The following is a 12,667-nucleotide window of genomic DNA, read 5'->3' as shown; positions in this document are numbered from 1 at the left end:
TTATTAACGGATTCAAATTTTGCACATCGTGTATTTTAGTTATGAATTATGAGCGTGTGGCGTCAGGAGATTTAACCAGTTACACATTTCAAAGGAAAAGTCACAAACGAATTCTAAAGAATGATTCTTATAAACAAGCCCTGAACAATTGTATTCACCATTATATAAGGTGGTCATATATAAATTTCCCAACTTTGCAGAGTTATTAAAACAAAACCATAACATGTAGCTTTTTTGCCAATTGGAAATCAAAATTAGCAGTTGAAAGTTTAATTTCAACAAAGTTATAAGTGCTCAATATGATTATCTCCACAAATATAAGCAATGCAACCTGTATGATAATTCACCCCACTCCTTTTTCCAGCATGTATAGTGTGACGTATTGGAAAACTGCAGGTATACGTATCTTAACTTCCTCAATGATAGTATAACTATCACCTGTAGAAATTCATCAATGATAACTTGTGGTAGAACAATCGTCTGTTGTTTAAGGTAGCTCGAGAGAAAATTAAACTATCGCTACACATGCATATTTGCAATCTTTCGAATCTTTACACTAGACATGCAGGAAAAAATTGCGGAGGAGATATCGTTCCGCCGTCGATATCGTTCATATTTTCAGGGCGGCACACATCAAACACTGGTAATAGTTTTGCATTTAAACTGCCAACAGTTAATATTGATTTCCAATGAACAACAATATTGTTTTTTGTTTTATTTTCTTTCAATAGTCTTGAACAGTTGGAATATCCATTTATAGATTATTTATGATATACATTTCAGGCATTTTTCTGTGGCTCAAGATTTCTTGAGATAAGAAGATTAGAATGTTAATTTTTTTCAGAAGGAATAAGATTTTAAATTTAAAAAAAAGTCTGTTTAGCTGCATCATTTTTCATCATTATAAATCTAGCAAGACTAAAAAGTAAGGTAAATGTGAGTGATATGGGTTGATTCACAAGATACATTTCGTTAACAAAAAAAGTAAATTCAAATTATTTATTGTTATTATAGAATAATAAGCATAGAGTTCATTTTTAAAAATCGTTCTTGATTCCAAGATTTTAAATCTCGAAACTTATATTGGAGAATTGAGGGTTTGAAATATGAATCATTTATAGATAGCTCAATGATTGGGAGGATTAAATGCTAAACCTAGCAAAGATTGATGTTTCCGTTGAAACATCATCTGTTTCATCCTGGTCATCTGATTCAATTGACTGCCTTAAAAAAGAATTTTTGGTAAATTCAAAGCAGAAAGATTCACTTTCATACATCTATCATTTGCTACGAACAATCATTTATCAAATCTCAAAAAATCTGAAAAAAAAATTGTTTACTAAATAACTTTTAGAGTACATAGATGTTTACGAAAAGAGTTATTAAACTATCATTTTTATTAATAAAGGCATTATCATCATTAGTGATAAAAACAAGTTAATTAGTTTAATGAATACTGAAAAACGAAAAACATTACAAAATTTCGTATGAAGAAAATATATTAAAAAATTAATTAAAAATATTTTTTTACAAATTAAGCATTTATGATACATACAACATAATTATCGAGTAACTGAAAACAATTTTTAAAATATGTTTTTATTAGTATGCTTAAAAGCTGAATATTCGTAATTGTTTTAAACTTGTTTATCCTATTAATAAATTTTTTCGAAACTTACTATAGATCCTGCCATTAATATTGAGAGAAATTTTTTGGCAAATGTCTAATTCGCAATTTATTTTCGAAAATATGAAAATTAGAGTACCGAGTGCAGAGTCTCAAAATTCTAGTACATTAGGAAATAAATAAGAATCAGTTAAAAAATTATTTGTGATTAGGAAAATAATCATAACAAAAATAACTTATTTGAGAACTCAAAGTAAAATTTCAAATTACCAATAAAACGAGAAATTAAAAATAATCCGTAAGCGGATAAAATATATTTTATTAATAGCAACTAGTACTGTTGCAAAATAATCAGATTTATAAAAAGTGTTCGAAGCTGTATTGAACATATGCATAGCACTGTTAGAAGATGAAAAGCGATTATATCAAGTATATTCATCTGAGATGGTCTAAGTTGATATGGAAATACGAGCGACATGGTCTGCAACATCATTCCAAGAAATGTAGACGAAAGTCCTCATGTTGAAACGGGTTAGTAATCATGAAAATTTGTGAACCGGTAATTGTCCCGGAAACGTATGCCGCTAACTATCATCCATATGTTACTTTCACGTTACGGCGAATTTCTGGATTTAAGTAGGCAGTGAGTTTGAAGCAATGAATACATTTCGCTATATAATGACTTGATATATCAAATATGCAAGCAAAGCGTCTTACAGAAATGCCGAATTTTCAAATACGTTGAAATTAGAAATGCGGTACTTGACAAAGCGGTATACAAATTTTCTGCGAATTTGTCTTGTGCATTAAGTGTTCTGCTGTTTGTGCGTTGTCTGTTGCTCCTGAATATATGCAATGTGCACTCATAAATGCTAATTATTTCCAATAAATAGTCTTTATGTGAATTAATGGAGGGAATTATCCCTGTTATAAGAAAGGCATAGGAATAAGAAATATAGAGTCTGACATTCTTTTGAAAATAATATTCAGCAAAATTCTATTCGTTATGGAATTCCAAGATTGCAGTGGCCATTTCAAAGTGGAACTTTAATTATAACCACTTTATATATGGACAAAGAAAATGAAGAAATAATACCATGTTATTGCTCATCACGGGCAGAAATATTCCATTGAAATTTAAAATGGTTTTGTGTTCTCTTCATTAACAAACAAATTAAAACTAAAAAGTTGACAATTATTCGCCCTTTCCCCAAAAATAAAGTCATTCATGTATTATAAATGCATATATAAATACACAATTTTAATTACAAAATTATTTATTAAATTTTACATGTCTGATAATAAAGTAAAAACTCCATCCAAAGAAAATAAATCCCTAATCTATACCGACAATTAGCGATACCGTACATATCAGGTCAATTTTTATCTCGTTTGTTTACCTAATTACTTTTCACTTTATGCATGCGAGAAATGAAAGTTCTTTTGCATGTTTGCGCTTCCAAAACTTTTATTTTGACATTTCAACATCAACTTTTGTATATGCTTATAAATTTGTTTATTTTTGATAATATATTTTTAACTTAGGATCGGTTTTTTTCCCTTATAGCTGATTTTTTGGTGGAATAATGATCATAATTCTAACGTTGATTCATTGAAAATTTCTAAAAAGAACTCAGCGTTTTGAATAACAGAATGTAACCAATCAAAATGTTCACAAAAGAAATGTTTTGTATATTTCATTTTCTAAAAAATCAAATTCTATCCATATTTACATATCTAATTTTTATCTTTCATTTTATGGTTTTCATAAACTTTCTCGATTCCAGAGGGGCGGTTTGAGAATTTACCCTATAACAACCACGTGGGTCGGTTTGGGGCGGCTGCTAGCCGTTTTAGGGGAGATGGGTATTAAAAGCGGTTACTCTACTGACCACTCCAGGAGGTCCTCGTTATCTTCGACAATCGCGGCTTTTTCACAGTAGTTTCCCCTGTGCCTTAGGGCGGTAGGGGTTGAGGAGGAATTCACTAAATAGGTTCTTGGCGTATATTTTGTATTTTGAAAGGGTTTTAGTTTCTATTTTCACGTGTTGTTAGCTCAAAATTGGAAAGATTTTATGGCCATTTATAAAAGAAATTTTCCACTGAAGTTCTTTGGTAACGATAAGGATACCGACACGTTGTTTATTTTTCGGACAAGCATCAGAAGCCCTTTTCAGTAGTAAGACTATTGTAATGATATAAAGACAAACCATTGCATTGGCAATGCGACCTATTCACATTGCAGTTTTCTCACAAAATGGGTCACGACACTTGTTACTATGGAAGGAAGTCGTTTTACACTCCAAGCATCTTATTCTTTCATTAAAGGACCGTCGGAAATTCTGAGGCCTTGTACAAACTACCACTTTTAAAATAGAATTTAAAAAAAAAAAAAAAGATTGGGAGTATTCTTTATCGCCCTCTTCAAAGAGTGAGATGTTTTATAAGTACTGAGTTCCTTTTTAGAATGCCATTCTGAAAATTTCTCTTCAGTTGTGAATTTCTACTCTTTATTTCATGTACTGTGAATCGGGTGTTTGGATTATCAGAGTAATTTTTTTATTGAAACGCTTATTATTTCTTCATTATGAGTAAAAGAAATCGTGAACACACTGAAGAAGAAATTAAAGCAATTTTACTTGATTCTGATGAAAGTGACAGTGATCTATCAGCGAAGATGATGGTTGGCCAAAAAATGATACTTTAGCTGATCTCTCGTTTATTCTAAGCAAAGAAGCAAATGAAACTGACGAGGGTCAGATAAACGAGAGAGATAGAGACGAGGAGTCGAAAATGTTATATAATGTACATATTATCAAAAATTTGCAAATGATTCCCTCGTGTGTAAATTTGTGGATATTTAATATGAAGCTTTCGTTCAAAAATTTATCTTGTCTCAACAATACTATAGAAAACTTCACATAACATTTTAAAATCAGAAATTCAGCTTGAAAAATTCAACATGATAGTTCATACTAAAAAAGTAATATTTATGATTAATGTAATTTTAAATGTGTTAAATCTTCATATTTAGTTTATGAAGAATGTAATGTTTTAGCAAAATGTTCAGGCTGAAAACTGAAGGAATGTATTTTCGAAATATATTTCGCTCAGTAATTTTTCTCCCGAATTTTATTTCATAAATTTTTGTATTACAGTATTAAATGAAGTTTTAAAAATATGTTATCTCATCTATCGAAACAATTCGATAGATGAGATATATAACATTTGATGTAATATATTCCCTTGGTTAAAAAAAAAATTAATAGTTATATTTTAAAAGATTAGTAAAAATGAGTGGCAAAATAAAAATATTTTTTGAATTTATTTTTACCCTACATTCTTTTTCGATTATTTAATGTAAAAGAAAGAATGCGTAAGGTTTTGGGGAAAAAAAAAATGTGAAAACTTCTTTAAAAATTTAATTAAAGTTCTAAAACTCTTCTCTTAGTATCACTATTGAAAATGCAAAATAATATTTTATATTTAAAAATTCAATAAAGATAATCGTTTATACTAAAAAAGAAATGCTAAAGACAATAAAGAAAAAAATCTTAGCTGAGTGCTGAAAGAACATATTATTTTCGAAACATCTTTCAAAAAGAGCAATAACATTTTTTTTTATTCAACGATTATTTTTATTTCGGTATTAAATGAAGATTTAAAACATTATCTTGTTTATCACTGAAAAGCATTGACATCTATACTATGTAAAAAAAAATGTACTAATTGCATTGATATATGTATAATGTATGCTTTACTTTACTATGTAAAAATTTTTTAATGTAAAACTATGTAAAAAATTTTTATTTAATTTTGGCAACAAAAAAATGTAAAAGCCTATTGAGAATTAAATGAAACATAAAGATGTTTTTGAAATCGCTTGTAAAGCCAGTTTTTATTTAAATGGTTTGGAAGCCTAACATGAAACTTACAAAAAAAAAAAAAAAAAAAAAAAAAAAACTATTTTCTAAATTATAGAATAAATTTCAAATTTTTTGTAAAAAAAAAAATACTCCACAAAGATGATGAGCGGAACACTTCACACTAAAAAATATAAATACATTAGAGTAAAACTCTTAAGCTGATGGAAAATGAATCTCGTTGTCGAAAACCGCAAGTCAATTATTCAAGGTAGAGCAAAGACAGTTTTATTACTTCAGAGTAGCGGGGGGTAACTGCCCCTCAGCTAGGAAGAGTCCATGTCTTCCTGAGACACGCTGAGAAAGTCTGGATGTTAAAGGGTATTGCCACTTGAAAAGTGCTTGGATGTTAAAGAGATAATGTTCTTCATATGTATATTTTCATACTATTCTTAGAATTATTATTTTCAAAATATTCTTATAAATTTTCAATGTTAATAACTTCGATATCATTTCATCTTTAATGTGACTAAAGAGCTTTATCCCAAATCTGTAATATTAATTTTTTTTTTAAATTTATTGTGGATGGAAAACGATTTCAAATGCAGAATGAGTAAAATCTATATTTTCTCCAAACCACTCACCAGATGTTCGTACAGGACTTTAAAATTCAAAATATACGTTTAGCTAGATTTAAATAGTTAATGTCAGTTGGAAAACAGTTTATAACGTCTCATAAATATTTGGATTACTAACAATTTGATTGAGGCAAAGTTACTTTGACATTTCTTTAAATTATTACTATATAATACAAAAATTAATTTTAATTGATATAAAAATGTTGTACTTAAATTAAAAAAATGTAAATTTTAATCTTCTTAGCATAAGCATTTTGTAAATTTTACTTCAAAATGTTTATTTACATACTCAGTTAAAAAAAAGTTTAATATTTTTTTTGGTAAATATCTCGTAAATGGTATATTAGTGTGCAGTAAATAATACAATATGAATCCCGTGTGAATAATATTACTTGTATTTAGATGGCAATTCATATCTAAAATAAATTGGTGGTTGAATTTTTTTACTTTGTTAAACAGGCATACGCACTAGCATTCCTGAAATATTAAAGGTTTTGTTTACAACTTATTTCAAAAATCTCAATAATCATTAAATATTATAATATTTTATTCATTAAATATTATAATATTTTATTCATTAAATATTATAATATTTTATTCATTAAATATTATAATATTTTATTCATTAAATATTATAATATTTTATTCATTATTCATTCATAAATTTTTTTATCATTTAGTTTTAGGAAAGATTATTTAAAGGAAGAATAATCAAATTCATATTTTTGTTACATACAAAAAGTTTGAATTTTCAAATATATATTCAATTTAATATTTTTTTAAATAAATTTGGTGTTTTTGAATTATATAGCTTATTTATTTTCAGACTTATTTAGATAACAATCATTATTTTTATCGAAAAAAATATTCTGATGATTGGTATTATTAGCTATTAAACTTTTTCCTGGTGGAAGAATTGAAAATTTGAATTACATTACATTTTAATTTTTGTAGACTATTTCTTTTAGAAATAATTTATATTTTGGACATTAAAATCGAAGGTAGTTTTCTATCAACTCATTCCACGTTTTTAAAGAATTTAATTTTATTATCGATGTACCCTTCATATCTTTATACAAGATTTGAATGTGTGTAATTTTATTTGTTATTAAAGTCAATGCATTAAATTTAATTTTCTAAAACTTAATTTAAATATAATACGATTTTAATTGAATCCTAATTCTATACAGATTTCGGAGCTATCTGATATTTTATTTGAAAAAAAATTATAGATTACAAGATTCCTTAATATCTTTTAAAATGAATAATGGAACATTTTTCAGATTAAAAGACAGAAAATGACAAAAATATGCTTTTTAGTACCCTGAATAGCCCCTATATTTTTATTATAATAAATATCCATTTTTCTTTATAAGTTTATATCAAAGTCCAGTAGCTATTCAGAATAAGAAATTTATAGCCATTTTGATAGACACCCGGCCGCCTAAAAATCTTAATAGAAATTTTCCAATAAAAATGCACTTTTCCTTTATTCAAATCCCTAGAAAATTTTTTCAAAGGTAGAGCTAAACCATTCAATGAAAAATTCATGAAGATAACAAAATGGGTTTTCGAATCGTTAACTTTTCATATTTTATTTTATAAGCTTTTGAATAGTTTGAACTAGCAGATTCTTAAAAGTATGCGAAAACTGGTGAGAGAGAAGTTGCGTGTTAAGCGTTTCTTCACGGATCAATGGGCCTCCATTTCTAGGAAAGATAATTTCGTAAGAGCTGGAAATCAATAAGGTAAATTTCAATTACTTTCACTGAGACAATTGGACATCCAGAATCGATACAACTTATCTACATTTCGAAGTCAGAATTAATGGAAAAGTGAGATTCAGACACTTAACAGCTCAAACAATCACATCTTAACCTATCAGAAACAAAAGGTTTCGTGGAGGATTAAATATGCACGAAATGATTCTTTTTGAAGGGAAAAAAAACTATTACTGGATTGAGGAATATGATGTGAGATATGTTTTATTGCATTTATAGCTCTGTATTTTATTAAAGATGTGTATTGCAATTCCATTTTTCTTTTTTTATATTATATATTATTAAAAATATTTATATAGTATAATAGAATACATTATTTTATTATAACTTGGAAGGGAAAAAAATTCTGAACCGACACTTTAATTAATATTTAATTTTTTAATTTTATTACTTTTTTGTTAATTTTTCTAATATGAATACTTCTGCTAGAAATTGTTTTGTAGTTTAATTTAAATATTATATACAAAATTTTGCATATGCTGAAAAATACATCTAATCTTAAAGAAAATATAAAACTTTTACTCTTATGTATAGTTCAAAAATGAGAACATTTAGCAACCTCATATCTTATACCTGCTAAATAAAATTATATCGCAGATTATGCAAAAGGCTATATATCATATGCGTTATATATATAATTACATATATACGTTAGAATCTTAAGCAAGAAAAAAGTCTTATCTTTTTCAAAATATGATGCAGATGAGAAATTATCATCGAGGAAAAAGCCCATTAAAATGTTCATAGTATGTGTGTGCGTGTGCGTGCGTGCCTTGAGAGTATGAATCAAAATGCTGACTGCATATTAGCCACTGTACAGGATATTTCTTGTATTTCCAAGAACAGTGGTTTTTAAATTTTTAGATAAAATTATTTAGAGAGACTTAACATACTTCTTTCTGCACTTTTAATCACTTTATAATTTCTTTCATTCCAAGAAATTCTTAGCAACTCTGCATTTGAAATTAAAATATTTGTTCCTTTGCTTTCTTTTCAATATATGTGAGACTTTTTTGTAATTAATGGTTAACAAAATGAAATTCCATGAAAATAATTTTACAAATTTCGAAAGAAAACAAAATTTATCAATGGATATATATATTGACATTGGCTGCTTCGTATGAAAATGCATTACAATGTTATGGTATGGGAAACAGTGAAATGGGCCATAGGCTTAGTTTATTTCTAATGTGTTTAGAATCGTGTTTAGAATCGTAGGTAGAATTTGAAGATTAATGAACTTAAAAAAAATCAGCCTGACAGTAGATTGATTCAATAGACAGTAGATTGCGCGGGAGAAGCTCAGATGCAATTGAAGTGTCATGGTCAGAAATTTGACAAGACAAGTATCTACAGTTTATACGGCAAATTAAACTCTAAAATGTGCAAGTATATAATAATTCAGTTATTAACACTAGGTTTACCTAGAGGTCATTTTGATCCCTCTGAGAAAAATGTCGTTATCTTCAAGAAATTTATTGCCGTATTTAATGAGAATATTTTAATTAATTTTTACTTACAGTTATAAGACATATAATAGCAAATCTTATGTTTCTTTTTTAGTTTCGAATGAAGGTATATAGTATACCTACTTTTACCGAAGGGGTCATTTTGACCATTCAAATGAATATTGTTGAGAATACATACATTTATATTAAAATACATAACTACTTGATAGGGGCGCACGTAAATATAAGTATAAATATGAAAGTAAGAAGGTGTTAGTAAAATGTGTGTATATAAGAAGTAAGAAGACGAAGCCAGAAGTCAATCGGATAGAAATTATTATAGGTTGTTAGTAAGAAGGCGTGTTAGTTAATGTTTTGGTGGAAGATGACGGTAGGAAAATATATGGTCTTGAAGATCCAGATTAGAAAATAAACACTTTTTTTTAGTAAATAAACACAAAGGAACTGCCTTTCTATCACACCACACCTCAACAAATATATTGAAAATATAAAAGTTTTTTTTTCTACTTTGACTTCATAATAGATATGTTAATTTATAATTTTTCTAATTAAATACCGAAAGAAGGCATTTTGACCCTTTTGGTAGAAATATGTATATGTCAACTCATAGTAAACTTAATGTTAAAAAAATATGCTGATGATTATAGTTACCAAACCTAATTAACAAAACACATTTTGCAGAAATTATCAGCCTCTAACTTGGTAACATCACATTTATTATGTCACTTTCAAGCTGTATGTCAGATGTGGCCAATATTTATAAAAATCCGTAAAAAAAAAATCTTGACCATGCTGGTAGCTTAGATTCTTACGAAGTTTATACTTTTCTAAACTAAATATTCACTTAATATCCCTATATTTTATATTGTTTGGTATAAGCTATTGAAATAATTGAATATACGTAATTGGATAATATGCAAAATGCAACTTTGTTTAAATATTTTTTTTTAATCACGTTTACTTTTATTACAGTTCCTCCGGAAGTTTCATTACACTTAGGAGCCAATATCAAGTATTCCACGATCAAAGAAGGCAATGATGTTTATATGGAATGTACAATAAGAGCGAATCCGCAGATTGCTGAATTGACCTGGCTGTTTGAGAATAGGCAGTTCTTCAGTAATGCTTCAGCTGGTGTCATAATCTCCAATCAATCTCTGGTGTTGCAAAAAGTAAAAAAAGAACACAGAGGGAGATATAGATGCATCGCTTCCAACTCTGAAGGAGAAGGAGAAAGTGATGATTTGTTTTTAGAGGTTAGATGTAAGTATTAAATGACATTTTTTTCTTCCAAAATTAATTATAATACCGATTTAGTGATTTTACATATAAAATTATTTGGATTTTCCTAATTTTTAGAGAAACTCCGATGGTATGAATCGAATAGGATTAAATTAATTACATTTCTATATCATTGTCTTTTTTGGAATATATTATTTTAAGACAGAATTTTCGTAATTCCAAAAGTATTAAGCTTTATACGTTCAATGGTGGTCGGGGGTGGTTGGCTGTATACAAGAAGTATTAAGCATTCAAAATCGGCACTCAGAATGTTAACAATTTTTATTTCATTATGTGAATTTCTAGTATACAAGATCAATTGTAATTATATTTATTTATATTTGTTATTTCATTTAATTATTTCATTTACTTCTGACTTTATTAATAATATATAACTGATATATAACTAATATATATAATATATAACTAATATATTATATTAGCTAATATATAACTGATATTAGTTAATAAGATAATAATTTTAATAAAATAAAAAAGTGACAGCAAGTAAAAATATAAATAAATCGCAATATAGTTTCTTTTTAATGAAAAAAAAGAATGTTAGAGAAAATACAAGATTTAAATCACAGGAATAGGAAATGTAACCTAATAATTTAAGCATTTATGCATAGGCAATCAGATAATACATATTTTCAGATATATAAAAATTCGACTTAGCGAGCTTTACAAGAACAGAAATTGGAATAAAAAGATTCTTTCTTATTTCTTTTATATCTTTAATATTTGAAGAATAAATCCTAATATTCCTTAAGCTATATAAATTACGTAATGGTAATTAAAATGAGATTATTTGCTATTTCCTAAACCAATCCGTTTCTTAATATTAAATTATTTCACTACTGTTACATTTTAAATAATCTACAATCCAATCAATTTCCGTCAGTAAAGTTATTCATATCTCGAGATTTTCTTATTTCTTTCATATTTTTTTTTTCCGATAATAAATGGATTAATTCATAGAAATGACAAAGAAAAAAATAGCATTTAAAAAACGCTTTATAATTTTTACATTACAGTAGTTGTTACAAACATTTCAAAAGTAGATTTTTTTTTTCAAATTTGAAAACTAAATAATTCCAAAGCAACTCATGCACTTTATAAATAATTTTTAAAAATAATTTTAATATTAATTAATAACGGAAACTATGATTCTCCTGCACACATACTAAGCGGATGAAGAAGGAAGTTAGTAGTTCCGCTATTGTATGAATCACCATACAAAAGCTCTTGAAACTGGCCTTCATGTCATTTTACAATTCAAGTTCATTCATAGAGAGACAAAGAGTATCTTTGTATCCTCAAATGAACATTTTGTTCAAAAGAAAGTAACTTTTTCTATGGAAAGCAAGAATAACCCGTACTTTCGTCCAGTGTAATTTGTATAGATCAGATGCTAGGAATAATATAAATCCTTAGATGCGAACAAATGCAAATGCTTACAGCATTAAAAAAGAATGTTTATAGGTAGATTTGTAAATAAAATGTTTAAAAATGAAAGATAAAATGTGTTTTTATTATTTCAAGTTTGTTGTCTTATAATAAGTGTTATTAAAATGTATTAAACGATTGACAGTTCAACAAATCCTCATTGTCAAACACATTTTCTCCAAAATTTTGAAAAAAATTATCATTTGATAACTGTATAATTCAAATTTTCCTTTTGAACAATGTTCTAGAAATAAACCAGCAAGTAAAAAAAAAATTAAGCATGTTACTTATATTGAATACGATCGTGAAAATGGATTGAATGCAATTTTAGGTTGTGAAAATAAGGATATGTCAGAAAAAAAGAAGTCTTTAAATTTTTTCAATACATATTAATTATATCTAAGCTTAAACTGAGATATTTAATATCTACTAACATCTTTTCAAACAGAACACAGAAATTATTCTATTGCATTAGTTTCAAAATATACTAAAATGTGTATTATTATTTTATTAGAAATTAATTTACATTAGATTAGTGATAAAGTATGTATATAATAAA

General features: G+C 27.0%; 1 protein-coding gene across 2 annotated transcripts in view; it reads left to right on the top strand.

The window, feature by feature from the left end:
- Positions 1-12,667, top strand: part of LOC129969435 (nephrin-like) — a 344,289-nt gene that overhangs the window by 254,423 nt on the left and 77,199 nt on the right. For both annotated transcript variants that reach the window (XM_056084015.1, XM_056084007.1), the window contains exon 6: positions 10,351-10,641. In XM_056084015.1, the coding sequence (XP_055939990.1) occupies positions 10,351-10,641 (291 nt within the window). The remainder of the gene's footprint in view (positions 1-10,350; positions 10,642-12,667) is intronic.

Source organism: Argiope bruennichi, chromosome 1 (genome assembly GCF_947563725.1).
Source record: "Argiope bruennichi chromosome 1, qqArgBrue1.1, whole genome shotgun sequence".
In the NCBI taxonomy this organism is placed as follows: Eukaryota; Metazoa; Arthropoda; class Arachnida; order Araneae; family Araneidae; genus Argiope; species Argiope bruennichi.
The sequence above is the reverse complement of the archived record's forward strand: the minus strand, read 5'-3'. Positions and strand labels throughout refer to the sequence as shown.